Source organism: Kogia breviceps, chromosome 9 (genome assembly GCF_026419965.1).
Source record: "Kogia breviceps isolate mKogBre1 chromosome 9, mKogBre1 haplotype 1, whole genome shotgun sequence".
NCBI lineage: Eukaryota > Metazoa > Chordata > Mammalia > Artiodactyla > Physeteridae > Kogia > Kogia breviceps.
Window position 1 is genome coordinate 71,732,987 of NC_081318.1, and position 25,431 is coordinate 71,758,417.

Sequence of the window (25,431 nt, forward strand, 5' to 3'; positions counted from 1 at the left end):
TGAATTATAGGGTTCCCAGAAGAAGAAGACAAAAAAATAGCGTCTGAGAAAGTATTTGAAGAGATTATAGTTGAAAATTTCCCTAACATGGGAAAGGAAATAGTCAATCAAGTCCAGGAAGGTCAGAGAGTCCCATACAGGATAAATCCAAGGAGAAATACTCCAAGACACATATTAATCAAACTAACAAAAATTAAATACAAAGAAAAAATATTAAAAGCAGCAAGGGAAAAGCAACAAATAACATACAAGGGAATCCCATACGGTTAGCAGCTGATCTTTCACTAGAAACTCTGCAAGCCATAAGGGAGTAGCAGGACATATTTAAAGTGATGAAAGGGAAAACCCAACAGCCAAGATTACTCTACCAAGCAAGGATCTCATTCAGAATTAAGCAAGTAATTAAAACCTTTACGGACAAGCAAAAGATAAGGGAATTCAGCACCATCAAACCAGCTTTACAACAAATGCTAAAGGAGCTTCTCTAGGCAAGAAACACAAGAGAAGGAAAAGGCCTACAAAAACAAACCCAAGACAATTAAGAAAATGGTAATAGGGACATACATATTGATAATTTTCTTACATATAAATGGAGTAAATACTCCAACCAAAAGACATAGACTGGCTGAATGGATACAAAACCAACACTCATATATATGCTGTCTACAAGAGACCCGCTTCAGACCTACAGACACATAAACGGACTGAAAGTGAGGGGATGGAAAAAGATATTCCATGCAAATGAAATCAAAAGAAAGATGGATAGCAATTCTCATATCAGACTAAGTAGACTTTAAAATAAAGATTATTACAAGAGACAAAGAAGGATACTACCCAATGATCAATGGATCAATTCAAGAAGATATAACAATTGTAAATATTTATGCACACAACATAGGAGCACCTCAATAAATGAGGCAAATGCTGACAGCCATAAAAGGGAAAATTGGGCTTCCCTGGTGGCGCAGTGGTTGAGAGTCCGCCTGCCGATGCAGGGGACACGGGTTCGTGCCCCAGTCTGGGAAGATCCCACATGCCGCGGAGCGGCTGGGCTCGCGAGCCATGGCCACTGAGCCTGCGCGTCCAGAGCCTGTGCTCCGCAACGGGAGAGGCCACAACAGCGAGAGGCCTGCGTACCGCAAAAAAAAAAAAAAAAAAAAAGGGAAAATTGACAGTAACACATAGTAGGGGAAACGCCACTTTTGCCAATGGACAAATCATCCAGAATGAAAATAAATAAGGAAACACAAGCTTTAAATGATACATTAAACAAGTTGGACTTAATTTATATTTATAGGACATTCCGTCCCAAAACAACAGAATACACTTTCTTCTCAAGTGCTCATGGAACATTCTCCAGGATAGATCATATCCTGGGTCACAAATCAAGCCTTGGTCAATTTAAGAAAATAAAAATCATATCAAATATCTTTTCCAACCACAACACTATGAGACTATCAATTAGAGGGAAAAAATCTGTAAAAAATACTAACACATGTAGACTAAATAATACCCTACTAATTAACAAGGAGATCACTGAGGAAATCAAAAAATATCTAGAAACAAATAACAATGAAAACACGATGACCCAAAACCTATGCGATGCAGCAAAAGCAGTTCTAAGATGGAAGTTTAAACCAATACAATCCCATCTCAAGAAACAAGAAACATCTCAAATAAACAACCTAACCTTACACCTAAAGCAATTAGAGAAAGAAGAACAAAAAAAACCCCAAAGTTAGCAGAAGGAAAGAAATCATAAAGATCAGATCAGAAATAAATGAAAAAGAAATGAAGGAAACAATAGCAAAGATCAATAAAACTAAAATCTGGTTCCTTGAGAAGATAAACAAAATTGATAAACCATTAGCAAGTCTCATCAAGAAAAAAAGGTAGAAGATTCAAATCAATAGCATTAGAAATGAAAAAGGAGAAGTAAAAATTGACCCTGCAGAAATACAAAGTCATGTGGAATTAACTACAAGCAGCTCTATGCCAATAAAATGGACAACCAGGGAGAAATGGACAAATTGTTAGAAAAGCACAACCTTCCGAAACTGAACCAGGAAGAAATAGAAAATATAAACACACCAGTCACAAGCACTGAAATTGAGACTGTGATTAAAAATCTTCCAACACACAAAAGCCCAGGTCCAGATGGCTTCACAGGCGAATTCTATCAAACATTTAGAGAAGAGCTAAAATGTATCCTTCTCAAACTCTTCCAAAATATAGCAGAGGGAGGAACACTCCCAAACTCATTCTATGAGAACACCATCACCCTGATACCAAAACCAGACAAACATTTCACAAAGGAAGATAACTATAGACAAATATCACTGATGAACATAGATGTAAAATCCTCAACAAAATATTAGCAAAGAGAGTCCAACAGCACATTAAAAGGATCATATACCATGGTCATGTGGGGTTTATCCCAGGAATGCAAGGATTCTTCAATATACGCAAATCAATCAATGTGATACACCATATTAACAAACTGAAGGGTAAAACCATATGATAATCTCAATAGATGCAGAAAAAGCTTATGACAAAATTCAACACCCATTTATGATAAAAACTATTTAGAAAGTAGGCATAGAGGGAACTTACCTCAACATAATAAAGGCCATAATACAACAAACCCACAGCCTGCATCGCTCTTAGTGATGAAAAACTTAAACCATTTCCACTAAGGTCAGGAACAAGACAAGGTTGCCCACTCTCACCACTATTATTCAACATAGTTTTGGAAGTTTTAGCCACAGCAAAAGGAGAAGAAAAAGAGATAAAAGGAATTCAAATCGGAAAAGAAGAAATAAAGCTGTCACTGTTTGCAGATGACATGATACTATACATAGAGAATCCTAAAAATGCCACCAGAACACTACCAGAACTAACAAATGAATTTGGTAGAGTAGCAGGATAGAAAATTAATGCACAGAAATCTCTTTCATTCCTATACACTAATGATGAAAAATCTGAAAGAGGAATTAAGGAAACAGTCTCATTTACCATTGCAACAAAAAGAATAAAATACCTAGGAGTAAACCTATCTAAGGAGACAGAAGACATGTATGCAGAAAACCGTAGACACTGATGACAGAAATTAAAGATGATACAAACAGATGGAGAGATTTACTGTGTTCTTGGATTGTAAGAATCTACATTGTGAAAATGACTATACTACCCAAAGCAATCTACAGATTCAATGCAATCCCTATCAAACTACCAATGGAATTTTTCACAGAACTAGAAAAAATTCCACAATTTTTGTATGGAAACACAAAAGACCCTGAATAGCCAAAGCAATCTTGAGAAAGAAAAATGGAGCTGGAGGAATCAGGCTCCCTGATTTCAGACTATACTACAAAGCTGCAGTAATCACGACAGTATGGCACTGGCACAAAAACATAAATATAGATCAATGGAATAGGATGGAAATCCCAGAGATAAAACCACGCACCTGTGATCACCTTATCTTTGATAAAGGAGACAGGAATATACAACGGAGAAAAGACAGCCTCTTCAATAAGTAGTGCCGCGAAAACTGAACAGCTACATGTAAATGAATTAGAACACTCCCTAACACCATACACAGAAATAAACTCAAAATGGATAAAGACCTAAATGTAAGGCCAGACACTCTAAAACTCTTAGAGGAAAACATAGGCAGAACACTCTTTGACATAAATCACAGCAAGATCCTTTTTGACCCACCTCCTAGAGAAATGGAAATAAAAACAAAAATAAACAAATGGGACCTAATGAAACTTAAAAGCTTTTGCACAGCAGAGGAAACCATAAACAAGACAAAAAGACCACCTTCAAAATGGGAGAAAAGATTTGCAAATGAAGCAACTGACAAATGATTAATCTGCAAAGTATATAAACAGCTCATGCATTTCAGTATCAAAAAACAACCAAATCAAAAAATGGGCAGAAGATCTAAATTGACCTTTCTCCAAAGAAGATATACAGATTGCCAACAAACACATGAAAAGATGCTCAACATCACTAATCATTAGAGAAATACAAATCAAAGGTACAATGAGGTATCACCTCACACCGGTCAGAATGGCCATCATCAAAAAAATCTACAACCAGTAAATGCTGAAGAGGGTGTGGAGAAAAGAGAACCCTCTTGCACTGTTGGTGGGAATGTAAATTGATACAGTCACTATGGAGAACAGTATGGAGGTTCCTTACAAAACTAAAAATAGACCTACCATATGACTCATCAATCCCACTGGTGGGTATATACCCTGAGAAAACCATAATTCAAAATAGTCATGTACCACAATGTTCATTGCAGCCCTATTTACAATAGCCAGGACATGGAAGCAACCTAGGTGTCCATGGGCACATGAATGGATAAAGAAGATTTGGCCCTTATATCCAGTGGAATGTTACTTAGCCATAAAAGGAAATGGAATTGAGTTATTTGTAGTGGGGTTGATGGACCTCGAGTGTGTCATACAGAGTGATGTAAGTCAGAAAGAGAAAAACAAATACCGTATGCTAACTCATATATATGGAATCTAAAAAAAAAAAAATACCCAGAAACTGCTTCTGATGAACCTAGGGGCAAGACAAGAATAAAGACACAGATGTAGAGAATGGATTTGAGGACACGGGGAGGGGGAGGTGTAAACTGGGAAGAAGTGAAAGAGTAGCATTGACATATATACACTGCCAAATGTAAAATAGATAGCTAGTGGGAAGCAGCTGCGTAGCACAGGGAGATCAGATAGGTGCTTTGTGACCACCTAGGGAGGTTGGCTAGGGAGGGTTGGCAGAGACATAAGAGGGAGGTGATATGGGGATATGTGTATACATATAGCTGATCACTTTGTAATACAGCAGAAACTAATACAACATTGTAAAGCAATTACACTCCAATAAAGATGTTAAAAAATAAATAAATTTTTAAAATGCAAAAAAAAAAAAAATTTTTTAAATGCAAAAAAAAAAAAAAAAAAGGTGGGCAGAGGCCATATCATGTGTGCAATGTGGTTGGTCTTAAATGCTTATTCTTAGGTGTCAGAGTGTGTGAGATGGAATCCCAGCTGTCCCTTGCTAGACATGAACCTAAAGCAAGTTCTTTAATCTTTCTTTGCCTTCATTTCCTCATCTGTGATATAGGAATAATAATATTATCTGCCCTCATATATTTTTGGATTAAATAAATATCAAATATTGGAGTTCATTATTTATCGTATTATTATTTGCATTATATTTCTTGTGTTATATATTACATTATAGCATTATAATATAATACTCTTATTTGTCATTTTGTTTTTGTTTATATTAAGAGGAAAATTAATGTTTTTTATTGTGGTGGCAATAATCTAACAGATGAAATAATTAATGATATTGTAGAGAGAAGGGGAAACTGTAGGTACTATATCCTTGAATAGGTAAGAGAACCAGCACAGGGAAATTAATTGCCCTTAGATCTTATTGGGGACTAGTAAATGGATACAGTTTATTATGGAAGGATGAGGAAATTTTATTCTAATTGCTTCCATTTTATAAGTGAAATAAGCAAAGTCATCACAAAGGTTAAAGGGTGAGTAGGGGTTAGTGGAGATTTGAAGAAAGAGAAGAGGGTAGAAATACCATACAAAAGGCTTGGAGAGTTAATCGACTAAGGAATATAGTATGATTGCTGGGCATCATGAAGAGCCTACTGAGGTTTCTAATCATGAATTTAAAGGAAGACCAGGCGTGTGGGTTTATATATGTTTAGGTGCAGGAACAGAGCAGATGCAAGTTGTGTTTAATCGAGTTACAGTTTTACCAGGGGAGTATGTTGAAGAAAGAAAAGGACAAAGTGACTAAAAGTATGTTGTGGACTGAAGATTTGTGTCCCCCAAAATTTATATGTTGAAGCCCTAACTCCCCATGTGACCAAATTTAGAGAAAGGGTCTGTGAGGGAATGATAAAGGTAGCATGTTTTCATGAGGGTGGGATCTTAATGCAGTAGGGTTGGTGTTCTTATAAGAAGTGGAAGAGACGCCATAATTCTCTCTGTGCTTGTATACATGCACTCAGAGAATGGCCTTGTGTGAGGACTCCAGGGACAAAGGAGATGGATCCTCAAGCCAGGAAGAAACCTCTCAACAGAAACCGAACCCTGCCAAACCTTAATCTCAACTTCCAGCCCTCAGAATGAAGATAAATAAACTTATGTTGTTTAAGGCACCCAGCCTGTGGTATTTTATTTTGGGAGCCTAGCAGACCAACACACCAGGGGAGTATGTTGGAGGGAAAAAGGGACAAGTTGTCTAAAAGTATATGCAAGGAAGTAAATATAATAATGGACTCTGAAGTCTAAGTCAGATAAGGAGGGAAGGGAACATGGTGTTGGGGATTGAATGATGTACATCAAAAGTTAAGTAAGGTCAGGACTTCCCTGGCAGTCCAGTGTTTAAGACTTCACCTTCCAATGCAGGAGTTGCGGGTTCAATCCCTGATCGGGGAGCTAAGATCCCACATGCCTTGTGGCTAGAAAACCAAAACAGAAAACAGAAGCAATCTTGTAACAAATTCAATAAAGACTTTAAAAATGGTCCACGTCAAAAAAACCTTTTTTAAAAAAGTTAAGTAATGTCAAAGGATTGGAAGTCCCAGTGCTGCTGAAGCCTCAACTGGAAAATAGGAGAGTCGGAGAGTAGGATATTTGACATTGAGATTTTGGAGGAGATTTCGTTATTTATTGGTAATGGCAAGGTCTAGGAGTATGGCTGTAAATAGAAGACAGATTTATGGAAGGCAAGGAGTCAGAGAACTAAGAAATCATGATATTGAATAGATATTCTGTGTGGTTATTAAAATCGCTAAGAAATTAACTGAGTGGTGGAGACAAAGGCAGAAATTCCAAAGGCAAAATATTCAAGGAATGGATATAGATATAAGTACATAGATTTGAGTGATATTTCAAAGCAAAATCAACAGGAATTGGTCATGAATTAAAATGAGATAGAAGAACAATAGGGAGAGGGAGCCATTAAGGGTAACTCACTGGTCCCTGACTTGAGCTACTGGATGAATCATGGTATCATTGGTAAATTAGGGAAGGCTGTGAGAAGATCAGGAGTTTGATCTTGGATATTCTGAATTTGAAGTGACCTTGGGATATCCCAGCAAAGATATCAAGGAAGTGGGCTGGTATTTTGGTGCTCAGAGCAGGGTTCATCCTGGAAATAAAAATCTGTGAAGTATCTGATGATGGGTGGTAATTGAATTCTGCAAGAGTTATGCCACTGCCTACGAAGTAAGTATAGAAAGAGGAGAGGAGAAGCCTAAGACTGGGCCTTGAGTAACTTCAGTATTTAATGAGCAGATTGAGGAGTATGAGCCTTAAGGGAGACTGATTAGGAAGTTGAAAAAGATAAAGAAACCAGGAGAGTATGAAGTTACAGAAGCCAAGGGAAGAGAATCTTTTAAAAAGGAAGGTGTAGCCAGTAGTGTTGAAAGCTAATGAGACCAACTATCCTGAGAGGATAAAAATCTCATTAGATTTAATGACATGGAGGCTATTGGTGACCTTAGTAAAAGCTTCATTAATGGACTAATGGAGGTGGAAGATAAGTTAGAGATAGGTGACTGAGGCAGAGGTAAGGAAAAGGCAAAAAGAGAAAGCGGTTAGACCACGTTTTCGTTTTCAAGATTGTTAAAGGGGAAGAAAAGACATGTGGCAGTTAGAAGGGTCAATCAAAGTAAGAATGGAGATATATATACATATATATGTATATTATAGTGTGGGTGTGTGTATTGTCTTAGTTAACATATATATAATTTTATTTTCAAGATGGCAGGAACTTGAGCCTATTTAAATCTTGATGAAATGTATATAATTGGGAATTTTAATATGAATTTAATGTTAGTGAGGAAAACATAAATGATAGTGGAAAAGTAGGAGGGGATGGTATCCTAACTGCAGGAGGATTCTAGGATTCTAGGAGGACTAACACCTACTCTAGTGCAACAGGAGGGAAAGAGAGCTGGACTACCCCAGGACTTAGTCATCTTAATTGTGTTCTATCTTCTCTCTTTCTGGGTGATCTAATCCTTTTTTTACAAGAAAGTGTTGTGGAGGGTTGGTGCAGTGGGCTTCATGGTCTCAAAGCAGCCATGAGAAAGGAGAACACAAGCTCCATCTTCTGCTGCAGGCAGGTTGGTGAGATGTGAGAGAGGAAATAGCTACCACCTGAGCGTATTATGGGAGAAGCAGCCTTGCCAGGTTTCAACTAAGGAAAAGCAGGGGCGCCTCAGAAAAGACTTGGACAATGTAGGAGAGTTTGCCATTCCTGAGAACACATTGGAAAGTTTGGGTAGATCATGATAACTAAGAAAATATTTGTTATTGGCAAGAAGATAATTTTCTATCTAAAATCAAGTAGTTGAGCAAAGTGGTAGAGGTAACTGAAGAAAACGGTAAAGTGAAAGGCAGACCTTTTGTGCAAGGAATTTGACCGTAAGAGAAAAGAAGAAGATGGAATTAAATTCTATTTGGCTTTTTGTCTTCTATAATCTAGCTAGTTACCTGTGCGATTTCACTTCCATTTTTTTTCCTCAACATGAGCTCTATTCAGGTTCATTTTCTATACATAATACTTTCTAAAATCCTTTTTCTCTGAGCCATGTTTATGCTTTTCCCCCTGCCCAGAATACCATTTAAGTCCTTTTTCACCTTTATGAACACAACTCTTCTTGTAAGACCCTTTAAAATTTACCTCTCAACTTTCTCTTTGTTTTGTAGTATTTTTTCACTCTGAAATAATTGGCGTTTGTTGTAAAACCATTTGGAAAATACTTGAAATTATAAATTAAATATAATCCACATAATACTATCACTCAGATATATCATGCTATATGTATTATTTTCCACACCAGTACTTGTAAATTGCTAAGTCTTTACTGTTCCACTAAATATTTATAACAAAATTTTAATGGCTCTCTAATATTCTATAGTATAGATATACCATATTTCATTTAACCATTCTCCTAATATTAACCAACTTAGATAATTCCCATTTTTCCTATTGTAAATAAAACATTATCTTTTACATAAATACTTGTCTACACAATTAATAACACCTTTAGAGCAAAAATCCTTTAAGTATATTACTAGTTCAAAGGGTAAATGTTTTGTAAAGGCTGTAAATGTATAGAGGTAGATTATTTTCCAGAAAGACTATAATAAATTATCCTCCTTCAGATGTCATTTATCAGTATATAGGCACCCCTCCATTGTCAGCATGGAGTATTTTTTTTTTTTGCGATACGCGGGCCTCTCACTGTTGTGGCCTCTCCCGTTGCGGAGCACAGGCTCCGGACGCGCAGGCTCAGCGGCCCAGCCGCTCCGCGGCATGTGGGATCTTCCCGGACCGGGGCACGAACCCGTGTCCCCTGCATCGGCAGGCGGATTCTCAACCACTGAGCCACCAGGGAAACCCCCAGAATGGAGAATTTTTAAACGTTTCAATTTCCTAAGTGGAAAAATGTTTTCCCATTGGGACTTTCACCTGCTTGTATTTGATTACTAATTAAGGTGAATATTTTTTCTTATAGTTATTGATTACTGGATGTTTTCTTCTTTGTATTATCTAGTCATGCCCTTTAACACACAAAACATAGTATTTTTAATTGAATTATAAAAGATCATTAGTATTGTTAATCTAGTTGTAAAATTTTGTTACATGCTAATTATCTTGCCTTATATTATATTGGTTGTTATTTTCACCCTAACTACTGTTTTCGCAGTAAAACATATCGCACATATCTAATCTTTACAGAATTCTCCATTCTCAGAAGTCATGTAGCACTCTAGAGTTTCACTCCACAATCTTAAAATTGCACTCTCTACTGTCTTGTGTTGTTCATTAATAGTTTCTTTTATATTAATCTTTTATAGCCACAGAGGTAGTAACGTGCTTAAGAACAAGAATAGGGAATGTTTATCATTATTCCTAGATTTGTAATTGGTATTGTGTTATTGACTTCTAATTTGCTTCTGGGATTATCATTATATATATGCCCATCAAAATATATAGCAAATTAACTCATTGTGTGTTAATTACCATTATGTTCTAGAAAAATTTATGTATATTTACAGTCGTTGGGAATAGGTTATTTTTCTTGAGACTATCTTTATGCTTGTAGTAAGATCTGGGAAAAAATATCCCTGGGGTATATTAAAATTATTTCAAAAGTTTTAGGATTGTATATTAAAGAAACATTCTGTCATGAGCATGTTACTTGTATCATAGTTAAGTGAAAGGTAGTGTGAGCCATCTGATAAATGATTTCTTTTTTCACATCAAGCAGCCCAGCTTTTCTGAGCATGCTGGTTTTGCAAGGATTTATAGTTCCCTGCCTTCATGCTGGAGTTACTTCAGCTTTCCGTGATGCATTCCAACTAATCTGGAGGTTAAGGCATTCCTTGATCATGGATAGATCTGATTGCTACTCAGCCCTGGAATTCTTTATAAAATTCCAGAACGTGGGCTAGAAATTGACTTAGGGAATCCAATAAAGTTGCAAGTCTTGGCAGTCATCCAAGCTAAATTTATAGACTGGAAGAAATATGGGCTTTCCATTGTTCTCTTTTTCACCTTTCTGGGGTTTCTTTTGTGTGTATGTGAGTGTGTGAGTGTAAATTTATCATTTTGCTGACGTTGAAGTGGAAATAATCATTGAGGAAATCCAGCTAAAGAATTTTCACTTTGGATCCTCCGTGGTCTTTCCGAACTTTGACCCAAACCAGCACCAAGAGTGAATTTGTTCTCCCTCTCTTAGGATGCTGGTGTCATAAAATAAGAAATTGTTCTTGAAAATGAATCATGCTAGTATAACAGCTGATGTACACATTTGCCAGCTAGGTACAACTCCCAAATCCCCGTTCTTCCCCTGGCTCTGTGGGAGCCTTCTTTTTAAGACATGATTTGAGAAAATGTGATCGTATATATTGTTTCTGTTCATTCTGTGAAATGGTTATGGGGGCAAGAAAACAAGCTCTGAAGCCTCTTATTTCAGTCTTTTTGTGTGTCCCTGATGCTCTGTAGTACATGGAGATCCAAGCAATCCTCTCCTATCTGATCAATGAAAATCTGTCTTGTTCTTACAGAATGGATTTGCTGTTGTGAGGCCCCCAGGCCATCACGCTGAAGAATCCACAGCCATGTAAGTACCAGGGACTGTTGCCCATCTCCTAGCGCCACGGTTCCTGGCAGTCACCTGCCCCGTGCATGTCTCTGAAGCCTCTAATTGTTAGCAGATGGACTGAGAAATCTTGCGAGGTACTCCCAGAAGCAGATTTATGGCTTCAGAGATCATATAGCATTTTAAAAAATGCTCTGAACATTATTTATAATGGTTTTCCTGGCTGATTTGCTTTCTTATTTCTCTGTTCTTCTCTATTCCGCAGGGGGTTCTGCTTTTTTAATTCAGTTGCAATTACCGCCAAATACTTGAGAGACCAACTAAATATAAGCAAGATATTGATTGTAGATCTGGTATGTATTCCTGGCCAGAGCTGCATTTTCAGTGACTCTAGATAAAAGGGAGTGAATTTGTATTTCTCTGTTAGGTTGCCTTGCTTTTCGCACTTGCAAACAACTGAAGGGTGTGTTTCCTTTGAATGTGGAAACTCATTAAATTCAGGATTGCAGTTCTGAAACCATAAACATTCACGTTTCACTTTCATGGTGTTAACTGCAATTTAATGAGAAGAAGGCGCAGATCAGGGCAACTTTTATGATGCTTAAATGAATTGATACTTCCACAGTTAAAATAACCCAACAGAACCTGAATTTACTTTTCCCTGCAGAATATAGACTTTAAATAGTCAGATGTGCTGGAAAGAATGCTGTTGCTTTGGTAACCAATTGGCCACTTCCCCTGGTTAGCAATCATGTTGCTTGTTGTGCAACAGTGGTATTATTAAAACAAGTCAGCATGTCATTTTTTCTGAAAAGATCTCAGATCATGTATGCCAGTTTGGGATGACTCCCGGCAGGAACCCTGAGTGATTAAAAGTCAGAGGCATTAGATTAGTCTTGCATTTTAACATGATGCATTATTACACAATGGAATTATAATTTGTTTAACAAATGGTTTGTTTAAATGCAAATGACATTTGGCAGGTTGTCTATAGTATATTTGTGAATAATGAGCTGGAGATCTGCCCCATACAAAAGGACCAACCCAGGAAAGGGCGAAAGAGAGCTGACTGGTGATTTATGAGCCCCGTTTTCGGTTTGCCTCCAGTTCACGAGGAGGTGTAATAGGTTGTCTGACAAAGCATAGACAGGAAATGAACCCTGGCATCCAAAGCTAACCTGCTACATCTGCACTTAATTAATTTTTGCAGGTGATAAAAGATTTAAAGGCAAAATATGTTAAAAGTTTTTTTTTGAAGTGCAAGGCTTAATAGTCTAAATCTTGTTCATATCTGCACTTATAATTAAATCTTATTGGGAAGTCGTGGCCTCCCTGTCCCGCCTTCCGATTCAGTTAAGCAGGCACACCAAAGGGTTGAGAGAGCACAAACGAAGCCATGTGAAGAAATACTTAGTCAAGTTAAAATGAAGATAAAAGGAATGAAAGACTGATAACCATTTGTACTGTTTGGTAGGAATGGTTATTTTCCACATCCTGTAGTGTAGCCTTTCTGCAAGTTCTTTGGTGCTGAGAGTATTGAAACCCAACTTCCCATGTATTTTCCAAACATGCTTAAGTTTCAGTATAGGTCATAGTTCAACATTAAAGAAATGTGTTGAAGGCCTAGATATACTACAGCAGCAAGGTCTTAAAATTTTACAAAAATGAGGACATCAGTACCTATTTTCCCATGTATATACAAAATGCCATTTTAAATAATTAATAATCATTGGCTTGCATGATTTATAAGATGGTAAATTTAAAAAATACTTAATATGTTTCTAGAACTCTTAAGTTTTGCTCGAAAGATAAGCGAAAAACTTGAAGAAAGGGTAGCAGACGAAGACCAAGGATTGTGGGAAAATTTTTCTCTGCTTTCTAAATTTGTCACAATTATTCAGGAAGGAGATTGTTAAACTGTCACCCTATCCTTAAGAATTTTTTAGTATTACTTTCTGAGGAATCTCCTCTACTATGAAGATAATAACTGTTAAGAGGCTCTTTGAAAGCACATTTGTGACATCCAAACTCTAAAGCAATGAATTGTACAAAAGAAGGCTAAAATGCCTGGCTTGTGATAGATGAATATTTTGTACCTCAGAGGATTTGTATGTAAGGTTTTGGTTTTGTACATGAATAAAAGAATAAAAGTTTGTTGGATGTAATTTGATATGATTTATAAATTAAGTTGCTTGGTAGCTATAAGGAGTGTCCTGTAAGCTTACTGGCCTTTGATTATGAATTTGCTCCATTATCCCACGTAAAGGATACTGATTTCCCAACAGGCTATAGTAAAAGAGAAGTTTTTGTTTTATATTCTCTAAACATATGAAGTTCTGTCCAAAGGGTTGCCTCTGAGATCACCACCAGCCTGCATATTCTTACTTTCAAGTCTTCCAAATTCTGCAGCTGCAGGGATACTTTGAGGAAATTCCCTTGTTTCTTCCAGCTGCCGAGAAGGAAGTTTTAAAGTGCCACGTGGCGCTGAGACATCCGTTCTCCCTGGCTGACAGGTCTGTTCTGCAAGTTAGCAGAGGAAAAGTGAACGTTCTTCAGTGGCAGAAGAACTTCATTCCTGCATATACAAAGTCACTAACTTTAGCTAAATGGTATGAACCAGCTCCATCAATTCCTGGGCCAACAGAAGGCAGAGCTACTCCATTGTTTTCAGCAGCTAGATTCCACATTTTTTAGATGCCTAGTAACAGAGAGCTCTAATTTACCCCCTATTTGAAGGCACAGCCAAATATCAGAGGCATTAAGTATTTTAGGCAGGAATGATTCTAGTTGATCTGTGGAGCTTATTCATTCCAGTTCTTCTGGGGAAGATTCCAAAGATATGCAGATTGGTGAGGAGAGAGAGCAGGTGCACTTGCTTTTCAGCTTGCAAGAGACTGGCCTGTTGTGTTCAGGGTGTGAACCTGTCCTAGAAGTAGGATTTGCCTGAATGACTCAGGTAGCTTTTATGTACTGTGACTTTCAGTTGAAAATAATATGTTTTAGGCTATTTTCATTAAAAAAAAAGACACTTCAAATGTCCATAGATTTTAGGCAATTCCATTTTTGGTCAAGCACCAAACTTGACCAAAGGATTGTCGCAAGTGCCCGTACTAAATAATTATAAGTGATAACATTAGTTGATAGAATATATAATTTATTCAGAGCTATTTTAACATTGTAGTGAAAACATGTTGGCTCTAAATCCTTGTATAGAATAAATTTTCACAGTATATCTTTAACCAGTAAAATAGCGAAATGATTTTTCAGTATTTCCCAGCAAATCTTAGATACAAGATCTATTTTGAGGCTGTTCATGATTTGGTTCATTTCCTTACTATAGTAAGTCCTCATAATCACCAATAATTGTCTTATATTGATCTAGTATATATTTGTTGCTGTGGAGAAAAAATCCTCAGATCATATCTGACCAGTAAGTATTTTGTATTTATATTTTCAGAGAAACTGGAAAAATACTCTCAAGATTATAAGTTGTTGCCCAAAACAAAAGGCACATTTGGACTTACCTTTATCTCTAAATGCTTTGTGAATATAAATATGGAATCAAGAATTATCCAAGTATTTTTAGAATGGGTTTGTGAATTTTAATGAATAATGTCTGTTGAAACCTTATTGTGCTGTGGGCAATAGTATATTTCTTATTCTGAAATTTATGCAACAATAAGCACCCAACACATTTTTGAAGAACATATTATTTAATATCTAAGACAAATTATCTTTTATTTGACCTTCTTAGATAAATCTTTACAACATCAAGGCAATATTTTTCTGGTTTTCAAACTGTGGATGTATCTAGGCCCAGAGGAAAATTTTTCTTACAATGCTGACTAAAAATTCTATCCTGTAGTAGCAATGCAAACATTCTATTACTGTTATTTTTCAAAATATTCTGTTTGTCCATCCTCTAGGTATCCAGTAGCAAACTCAAGACATTGTGGGTTAAATTGTATCATTTTTGTTCTCATAAAGACAAGTTTTGCTATTTCCTCCTTCCTTTCCTTTGAACGTTCAAAAATCCAGGAATTAATATATATATTTTTCAGTAAGCTATTTTTTTTTTCCTGATATGTGTGTGTATGCCTTTAGTCAGGACAAGTTTCTGGAAAGATGCCTTTCTGTCCAAATATTTTATGATTCCTTAATTGATTTTGGATATGTGTACTATGTAAAAGGGGGGAAGATTAGTGTATGTCTACACTGTGGATAGCAAGCTCACTGCTTTTAGAACCCACCAAAATGAGGTTTTGGTGGTGTCTAGTGAGGGAGTTCTGGGCTGGAGGTTGAAGTGGAGACAAGTTATATAAACCTCAATAAGGAACAATAATGACCACCAGTCTCACTACATAGGTTTGCTAAGAAGATCAAAGAGTTAATGAATGTAAGTGTAAGTTAACAGCATAATGGTTATGAGTTTGGCCTTTGGAGTGAGAAGTGGATTCAAGACCCTGTCTTGAAAAATAACTGAAGCTCTCCAAGTCTCAGTCTACTTACCTTTTAAATCAGCGATAATATCATATACCTCATATAAATGTTAAATAATCTATGTAAGATATTTAATATGGTACCTGACTCAAAAACTGTAGGAATCATTGTTGAAAATAGTATGATTCTTACTGATATAAAATAAAGTACAGTGTATGTAAGTATTTACATGTGACCAATACTTTTTTATAACAGAACCTGAAACTATAAATGTTACACATGTAGCAGTAATATTATATTAAATACAAATATATAGGTTATTCACTTTTATGAGTCATTTATTTTATCTTGTTCAGAAGCTATTAGGAACCATATTAACTGAGACTCTTAATACTTGGGGTCTTTTAGTAAGGAAGTTTTTAAAAATGCTATTGGTTTTATTTTTCCTAAATCTTTTATCAATTCCAGCATGTTTATATCATAAAACAATTAGAAAAAAAGAACTATTAAGTCTTGAATCATTATCAAATACAAATTTCCTAAGAATATTTTTTCTTTCATTTTAATGAAACAGGCCCTTTTTTTTTCCTGTGGGAAGGGGGAGTGGTGTGGAGAAAGAAAAAATAGGACAAGGAGGCTGGGATGAGAGCCATAATATAATATTAAAATTAGGCAGATTGGACAAGATTGCATAAAGGCCTATGCCATCTTTCTGCTTTGGCCCAAATGATTTAATAGTTAATGAGCTCACACTCCTGTGTCTTTGACTCTTGCCTTCACGATTTTACCAAAATAAAGTATGAAGTCCTTTTTGCATCTGGCATCTCTTTTGAAGTCATTCTAACTGCTGAGGGACTGCTAACTGAATTGAACGCTTCAAGAAAGCCAATTTACTCAGCTGGTTGCAAAGCCTTTGACCTTAATGGTGGGACTTGGCAAATCAACGCATACACGTATGTTTAGTGTTCTGTCAAGAATTGCGAAAATGCTCTGTAAGCCATAGATCCTTCTGCAAAATACTAGTTTGTAGTTTAAACATTAGTCTTTCTTCAGAGGCCAATGAGGCTAGTTAATTAAGCCTAAGGGGTTATGAACTGTTGGCAGTTAATAAGTCATAAAATTCCTCCATAAAACAGGATGCGAGATTCCATCACCGAAGCAAAGAGTACAAAGGGCCGGTGTATAAATATCTAATTGTACCAAAGGACTGGGCTTTCTCAATGACTGCTCATCTGGAGTCTCCAGGGCATGTTTTCTGTGGTTTCCTGATTTTTAGAAGCCAGTTTAAAAAATGAGTGCATTAAAGGATAATTTGCCTGAAAGTTCAGGAAGTAAAGGGGGTGGTGTGGAAGCAAGCTGAACAGGAGAAAGAAAGAGGGACATACAAGACAGAAAATGAGGAGGGTGGGGTAGAAAGACAGGGAACTAGAAATTAGAAAAGTTGTCTCCACACAGAGTGAGACACGACTGTATTTGTCATCTGTTTTTTTTTTTTTTTCCCCCTGTAGGATGTTCACCATGGAAATGGTACACAGCAGGCCTTTTATGCTGACCCCAGCATCCTGTATATTTCACTCCATCGCTATGATGAAGGGAACTTTTTCCCTGGCAGTGGAGCCCCAAATGAGGTTCGGTTTATTTCTTTAGAGCCCCACTTTTATTTGTATCTTTCAGGTAATTGCATTGCATGATTACCCCTAATTTTCTTGTCCTTTGCTGGTGTTTTAAATTACACGAGATTACTGAATTGTCCCATGGGACCAAGAACAGTGCAGAACAAGTGCATAACCCAGAGCACTGGTTGTCAAGCAAAGTTGGGCTGATTTGACATGTTGTTTGATGTTTATTTCAAGAGCTCACATGTGTTTGTTTTCCTCTCTTCTTGCTTCTTCCCTGTGCTCTTCTCTACCCACTGTGGTGTGGTTTTTCTCTTCCTAGGTTGGAACAGGCCTTGGAGAAGGATACAATATAAATATTGCCTGGACAGGTGGCCTTGATCCCCCCATGGGAGATACTGAGTACCTAGAAGCGTTCAGGTTGGTACTTCTTTCTATGAAAGTGGAAAATTAGAAAACAAATGAAACAACACCAAATGTGAAAGAGAAATGTAAATTTCTAACTAAGGTAAAGTAGCTAAAGGAGTCATTCTATTAAAGCTCCAAAAAATGTTCTGTTTGAGGGACCTGAATATTGCTACAAAGCCACTTAAGGTGTATTTGTACCAAAAAAAGGTACATCAAGACCTAGTTATAGTCAATGGCCAGGCATGTTCCCCTCTTTCTGCAAAAAAAAAAAAAAAAGGGAAAAAAAGATTTTATTATTAAGTAGTCTGGAAAATTCTGCCTATTATGACATTTGATGTGATTTTAAATGGACATTAGCATATTAACCACTCTGGGAATTCCTTCACTACCTATTTAACGTTTTTGAACAGACATTTTGCAAACTTCACTGGACTAAAGAATTTTTTGCACATATTTTTACACATAGCACCACTTGGCATTCTTAGTTCCAAGGAACATTGGCCTAGGCAGTCTCATTTCATGGTTAAGTAAATGGCTTTTTCCCTATCATAATATGTGTATTTTCCCTCTCACATTAAAACACCAACTGATTAATTGGTTGTTGCCAGTTTCTTTAGAAAATGTAGGCAGTAATTAAAGTGTATATTAATATGTACACATTGCTACTTTTTTTCTAAAGAGCTTAAAAAATTAGTTGAAACAAGAAATACAATAAATTAAAAGTGTTTGTTCTGGGTATAGATTTTTAAGGCATTTATTCTCTGGAATTAAAAATTTGTTCAGTGTTTGGAAAGGTCTCTGTTTTAAGGGAAATAGCAGATTGTCAATATGTGCCTCACTTGCAAGATTTTAGGAGATTTTAACCTATTGGTACTGCATGAATTTTGGATGTTTTGTTTATTTGAAGCAAAAGCAAACAACTGCATGATAAGAAATTTTTGAAGCATTATTTTCTTCAGCTAATTTACCAATTATAAATTCCCAAGGGAAAAATCCTGTTGACAACTCATCTGAAATAGATAAGAAAATTGTTTAATCGTAAAGTTTTGATGGGTTTCTGTTGTCCTGTGTATCATTCATACTTCAATTTCTCCTTTGAGAGTCATTTCTCATTTGAAAACAGGCCCAGGAAAAATGATAGAAAATTGCTATTTTTAAGAATATACATTAAAATAAATATATTGTCTTGATATTTGAGGAAAATTCTACTCATATGTCAGATTTGTACTTTGAAAAAATGTACATATTCTATAAATAGTACATGTATCTTTACTATTTATAGAAAAAATAGGTGAAATAAGTTTATTTATTTTGGCTTGGGTTGTCTATGAAGATATCTTGCATTGGGGCTTCCCTGGTGGCGCAGTGGTTGAGAATCCGCCTGCCGATGCAGGGGACACGGGTTCGTGCCCCGGTCTGGGAAGATCCCACATGCCGCGGAGCGGCTGGGCCCGTGAGCCATGGCCGCTGAGCCTGCGCGTCCGGAGCCTGTGCTCCGCAAGGGAGAGGCCACAACAGTGAGGCCCGCATACCACAAAAAAAAAAAAAAAAAAAAAAAAAAAAGATATCTTGCATTAATTAGCAGTAAAAGTAAACAATTATATTAAGAAACTATAGGGGTTTCAGTATTATGAATTCTTTTTGCAACTTAATAAAACATTATTAATGTTTTAAAGGAACTCTAATGGGATAATAGACTTTTATATTATCTCACATATGACTTTATTTGTCTGTTTACCAAGTTGACCTAGTAACTTACATGATACACACATTAAGTTCTCAACTTTACTATAGCATATGATCATAGTCATTGGTCTGCAACATAGAATTACTAGTTTTTTTTATTATCAATACTATTTGTGGTACTGTAGCTTTACATAAGAATGCATTATGCATTCACAGCAGGGAAGGATAATTAATATTTTGTATCTATTCTCTCATGACAAAGCTCATGGTAGATGAGACTTTTTTAAAAGAACCCCTTTGAACACAACAATTCCATTAAATAATGTGAAAACAGATATTAAGTGTACACTATTGATTTTTTACTGAAATGGTTAAGTGAATCAAGTGCTCCTGAAAGTGTTTGAGTGTCCCCAAGAATGGCAGCTTCTCTTTGCCTGGAATGTGGACACTTTATTTTAGAAAACTTTTTTAAACTTCCCAGTGTGGTCACCATATCCAGGCTTAATTAGAGGAGAAGCAGCATTTTTTAGCTAGCCTGCAGAAATGTAAAATTGTGACTTTTAATGTTCATAGTTATTTAAGAACCAGATTTAAACTATAATAATTCAGTCAGTTTTTAACTATACTATACCATGTCTGCTTGCTGCTCAATGTGTATAACTAGAAATACTTGCAAACTTTTTAAGGAGGAATCAAGAAAGTCCGTCATTCAAGAAATATTCATTGAACACTTAGTATATGCCAGGAACAATGGCGAGCACTTGGAATTTAGAGCCAGTTTGCTCTCAGGGAACATAATAGAAGTGATACTTATTGTTCTAGTGAACAGATGTCCTTAGACATAGAGAGGATGAAATGATGAATTCTTCCTGAAGGGTTTCGGGAAAGGCTTCATCAAGTATTGTTCAACTTGTGCTTTCAAAGATGAGTGGGAGTTTTCAAGGGGTAAAAGAATTGGAGTAGGGGGATTCATACTAGGCAAAGAGAATAGACTGTGAAAAGCATGGAGCCATAAAATGATCTTGCTCTGTGGGCTCAAGAGCGTGAGGGTGGGATTGCATGGCAGGTATACAGATCATACTTCATAAAGTCTTTTGCAGGCAAAGAATGCCCATCTAAATATATAAATTTCTTTCTAATTTTGGGCTCTAGTGTGATAGACTCCCAAATAATTTTTAATGTAGTATTATTTTATAAGCATATCCTTCTTAATATAATCCTTTTTCTAAGTATTGAAACTAAAATTCTTCCTGGCATCTGTGTGTGGGTGTGGAATACAGAGGTTGGGAGAAGAGTAAATGGTACCTTTTCTTTTTTCTTAATTTTTAATTGTTTCTGGACTATGATAAGTATCTTTGTAAGGAAAGCCTCTCTGAAACTCCATTTATAATAGGTTATAAGATGGCTGCTAATTTTAAATTTGCATATATATTGCCTTTTTGGTCTCTGTTATGTGTTTTTTTTCTGTGGCAAAAAGAAAATTGCAGGCAAACCAAACATTTTCATGTTTGCTATAAGTTTTAAAGATAGTTTTAAAAATATAATAGAATATCTAAATTAGTTCAGATAATTAGTTGTTTCTTCCTTGTAGTTATCATTTATCTCTGAAATAACTGAAGGTTATGATTCAGATTTTTCTCAAGAGTTTCTAAAATCTTCAAATAATTTAAAATATCTTCTATGTTCACCTAAAATATATTTCTAAGGTTATCATTTTATTAAATAATTACGGGTATTTGTATTAGGTCTTACATGCCAGGTTCTAGATTATAAATTTTATAGACATCATGGCTATTTCTTAAGTGGTTTGTATAAACCACAGAACTACTATATGGAAGGGCCATGATGTGGCAGTAAAATCTATGCTCTTTCTATACCACCACACTGCTACTCTTTTCTACTGTTCATGACTTAAAAGGCTAAGGTGTGATAAAGCATAGTGAACTTATACTGAAACGTAAGGCCTTCTACCCCAAACCTAAATCACAAATGCCTAGTACACAGCGTGTAGAGAAGAGCTATTAAGTAATACTGGCTGAATGGATCAATTAATAAATAAATAAATCAGAGAAGAAAGGGGGAGTAATACTCTACAGTAGAAGCATTGGAAACCCCTGAGGGACCTGCATGAATCCTATCTCTTGGTCCCTCAAGGAGCATGCTTCACAAAGAACTCTGAACACCCATTCATTTGCTTATAACAATTTCAAATGTCTTCTCTTCATTCAACAAATTTGCTAAATGCCTGCTTAGCAACTTCTGTTCCAGTCACTTCAAAATGTCTTATCCATAATCCCTAGATGAGCACTGGACACATTTTTTCTAAAGATTAATTCTTTAAGAGTTCTATAGATGTTAAAGTGGTTATTTATATAAGAGAATTTATTTTTTGTACAATATTATATGTTACAGGTGTACAGTATAGTGATTCTCAATTTTTAAAGGTTATACTCTATTTATAGTTATTATAAAATGTTGGCTATATTCCCTGTGTTATATATCATTGTAGCTTATTTTGTACATAATAGTCTGTACCTCTTAATCCCCTACCTCTAAATTGCCCCCCTTCCCTCTCTCCACTGGTAAGTACTAGTTTGTTCTCTATATCTGTGAGTCTGCGTCTTTTTTGTTATATTCACTAGCTTGTTGGTTTTTTTTAGCTTTTTCATATAAGTGATATCATAAATATTTGTCTTGCTCTGTCTGTCTTATTTCACCTGGCATAATGCCTTCTAAGTCCATCCATGTTGCTGCAAATGACAAAACTTTATTCTTTTCAATGGCTCAGTAGTATTCCATTGTGTGCATACACACACACACACCCTACGTCTCCTTTATCCATTCATCTGTTGATGAGAACTTAGGTTGCTTCCATATCTTGGCAGCTGTAAATAATGCTGCTGTGAACATTGGGGTGCCTATATCTTTTCAAATTAGTGTTTTGGGGTTTTTTTGAATGTGTACCCAAGAGTGAAATTGCTGGGTCATATGGTAGTTCTATTTTTAATTTTTTGAGAAACCTTCATGCTGTTTTCCACATTGGGTGCACTAATTTACATTCCCACCAACAGTGTATGTGGGTCCCCTTTTCTCCATATCCTTGCCAACATTTGTTTTTTGTGTTCTTTCTGATGATAGCCATTCTGACCAGTGTGAGGCGATATCTCGTTGTGGTTTTCATTTGCATTTCTCTGATGATTAGCGATGTTGAGCATCGTTGCATGTGTTTGTTATCCATCTGCATGTCCTCTTTGGAAAAATGTTTATTCAGTTCTTCTGTCCATTTTTTAATCAGGTTATTTGCTTTTCTGATGTTGAGTTGTATGAACTATTGATACATGTTGGATATTAACTCCTTATTGGTCATATCATTTGCAAGTATTTTCTCCCGTTTTTAAGTTTAATTAGGTCCCTTTTGTTTATTTTTGCTTTTATTTTCTTTGCTTTAGGAGACAGATCCAAAAAAATATATTGCTATGATTTCTGTCAAAACGTATTCTGCCTATGTTTTCCTCTAGGAGTTTTATGGTCTTACATTTAGGTCTTTAATCCATTTTGAGTTTATTTTTGTATATGATATTAGAGAATGTTCTAATCTTGTTCTTTTACCTGTAGCTGTCCAGTTTTCCCAGCACAACTTATTGAAGAGACTGTCTTTTTTCCATTGTATATTCTTGCTTCCTTTGTCATAGGTTAATTGACCGTAAGTGTTTGGGTTTATTTCTGGGCTCTCTATTCTGTTCCATTTATCTATGTGTCTGTTTTTGTGCCAGTACCATAATGTTTTGATTGCTGTAGCTTTTATAATAGTCTGAAGTCAAGGAGAGTGATTCCTCAAGCTCTGTTCTTCTTTCTCAAGACTTTTTAGGCTGTCCAGCCTCGTTTGGGTTTCCATACAAATTTTGAGATTATTTTTTCTAGTTCTGTGAAAAATACCATTGGTATTTTGGTTGGAATTGCACTGAATCTATAGATTACCTTGGGTAGTATGGTAATTTTAACAGTATTAGTAGTTTGTTCATAGTGGGCAGGATAATATGTATCTCATGCTTCTAATTGAATCTAATGAGGAAAACATCTCCACGTGTTTAAAAAAAAGAGTAGCAATTTCCAATGTAGAAATAAAATATTAGTAGTCTTTCAAATTATGCATATTTTATTGGATAGATGAATGAATGAATGAGTGAATGAATGACCATCTCTGTGGATTTTTAATTTCAAAAAATAGGTATAAGCCCTTTACATTTGGAAGGTATTGATGAAATAATAAATGACTCATTTGGCACACACTGAAAACAAGCTAAGAGAGTGGCTTAGAGCTGTTGATCTGGGTTCCTTAAATACAAACAAGTTGTGATTTTTAAAAAATTACTGCTCTCCAGGCCAGCGTGTTTATAGTCTGTAGCTACCATAATTAATATTTGTTAATGGTAAGGATTTCCAAATACAAAGGGTCTGTAAATATCAGGTCTTCAGGCATGTTCACCTCTGGGGGAAAACTTCTAAACAGAATGATTCTGTTTCACCAAGGTTGTCAGTATGCCAACTGAAAAAGAGGATTTGAGCGAGTTATCTAATCTAGACAATAAATATCGAGTCAAAATATGTGTTGTTATTTCTATTGTAAACTAGTTGCTTCTTATTTTCATTGATTTATGAAGTATCTCTTTAATCAAAATGTTTTTGTGCTTGCAAATGTAGCCTTTGCTAAAATAGTTGGACCACATAACCAATAGAATGTTTAAAAATTAGCATATTTGTTACGAAGTCAAAGCAGCTGAATCAGTTGGACATATACAAAGAGCCCAAATAGCCTATATCGCTTTCCGTTGTCTTCGGTTTATACCTGTTTGCTTTAATGATATAAGCAAATTTAAAATCCATTGATACAAAACTGTGACTGGAAACTTGACTAGATAACATCTATTCTCAGTTCATCTGTCACACTGTCAATTCTATTGTAGATACAGCATCTTTAAAATAGAGCTTCCTATGATTTCTCCTGTTTGCGGCAAAAATAGAAACATATGGATTTAACTTGAGAGAAGAGACTAGAGCCCTTAATTGTCATATTCATAGAGCAGCTATTCCTCAGACAACTAGTCAGGAATGGTTTGCTTGGAGTTTTCTTAGGGTGATTGAATTTACCATGGAATGATAGTAGATAATTTTAGTCAGTGAACATAAATAAGTACAATATTTTATTTTCTCTTGTTTTATCAAGCATATCATTGTTGTTATAAATAATTTTAGAGCACTGACTTCTAAATAGTCTTGTCATATGCAGAGACTGAAATTTAGAGGTTGCTTAATTCTGTCTGAGAAATGAGATGGGATCATAGTAAATATTTATGTTCTCTCGTTGGTAATGACAACTAAGTACATATTTTTAGGGTTATTCTTATTTTTATCATGTTTTAGTGAAATTTCATGGTAAGAGAATGTAAAGTAAAACTATTATAAAAATAACATAATGATAATAATATCATAGTAATATAGAAATTCATTGAAGACTTGCTAGTTGCTCATTTCTTTTCATCTTTACAAGTTGTTGAATTAAGTGCTCCCAGTTTCCAGATGAGGATACCAAGCCCCCGTTGAGTTCAGTAGGTTGGTTACTTGATGTCACATAGCTGGTTAATGGTGATCAGGGACTGCGTGGCAAAAAGTGTGAGTGTAGAGACAGTACTCCTTTGGCCCTAAGCTATAAACTATAGTTCCTCTGTCAAGAGTAGGGGTAACAAAACAATAATAAAGTGAGAAATTCTTTGCCAGTGCATTTTAGTCTATCCAGAATTTATCTTGGACATCTAAATTGGTAATACTATTTTAAAATTGAAAATTACTCCCTGATTCTCACTACACTTGTATCATATAATAATTCCAAGCCACTTCTCTCTGTGCCTTTCCTCATGTGCCACACTAAGCCTATCAAATAACACCCCATAATTTTTCTTCCTTTTGATAACGAGACTGTTTACAATGGAAAATATATTTTTTCCTTTTTTGTTAAAAGAAATTTTAAATTATTTACACATTTAGATTTTTTTGGAATGGGTATGTGATTGAACTTGAGAAAACCCAAATTAAATTTTAATAGAACATAGACTG

The 25,431-nt window shown here is 35.7% G+C and overlaps 1 protein-coding gene across 17 annotated transcripts in view; it reads left to right on the forward strand.

Moving 5' to 3' along the window:
• HDAC9 (histone deacetylase 9) overlaps positions 1-25,431 on the forward strand; it is a 1,021,922-nt gene that overhangs the window by 795,973 nt on the left and 200,518 nt on the right. For all 17 annotated transcript variants that reach the window (XM_067042606.1, XM_067042614.1, XM_067042608.1 and 14 more), the window contains 4 exons: positions 11,136-11,191; positions 11,436-11,523; positions 17,119-17,238; positions 17,549-17,646. In XM_067042606.1, the coding sequence (XP_066898707.1) occupies positions 11,136-11,191; positions 11,436-11,523; positions 17,119-17,238; positions 17,549-17,646 (362 nt within the window). The remainder of the gene's footprint in view (positions 1-11,135; positions 11,192-11,435; positions 11,524-17,118; positions 17,239-17,548; positions 17,647-25,431) is intronic.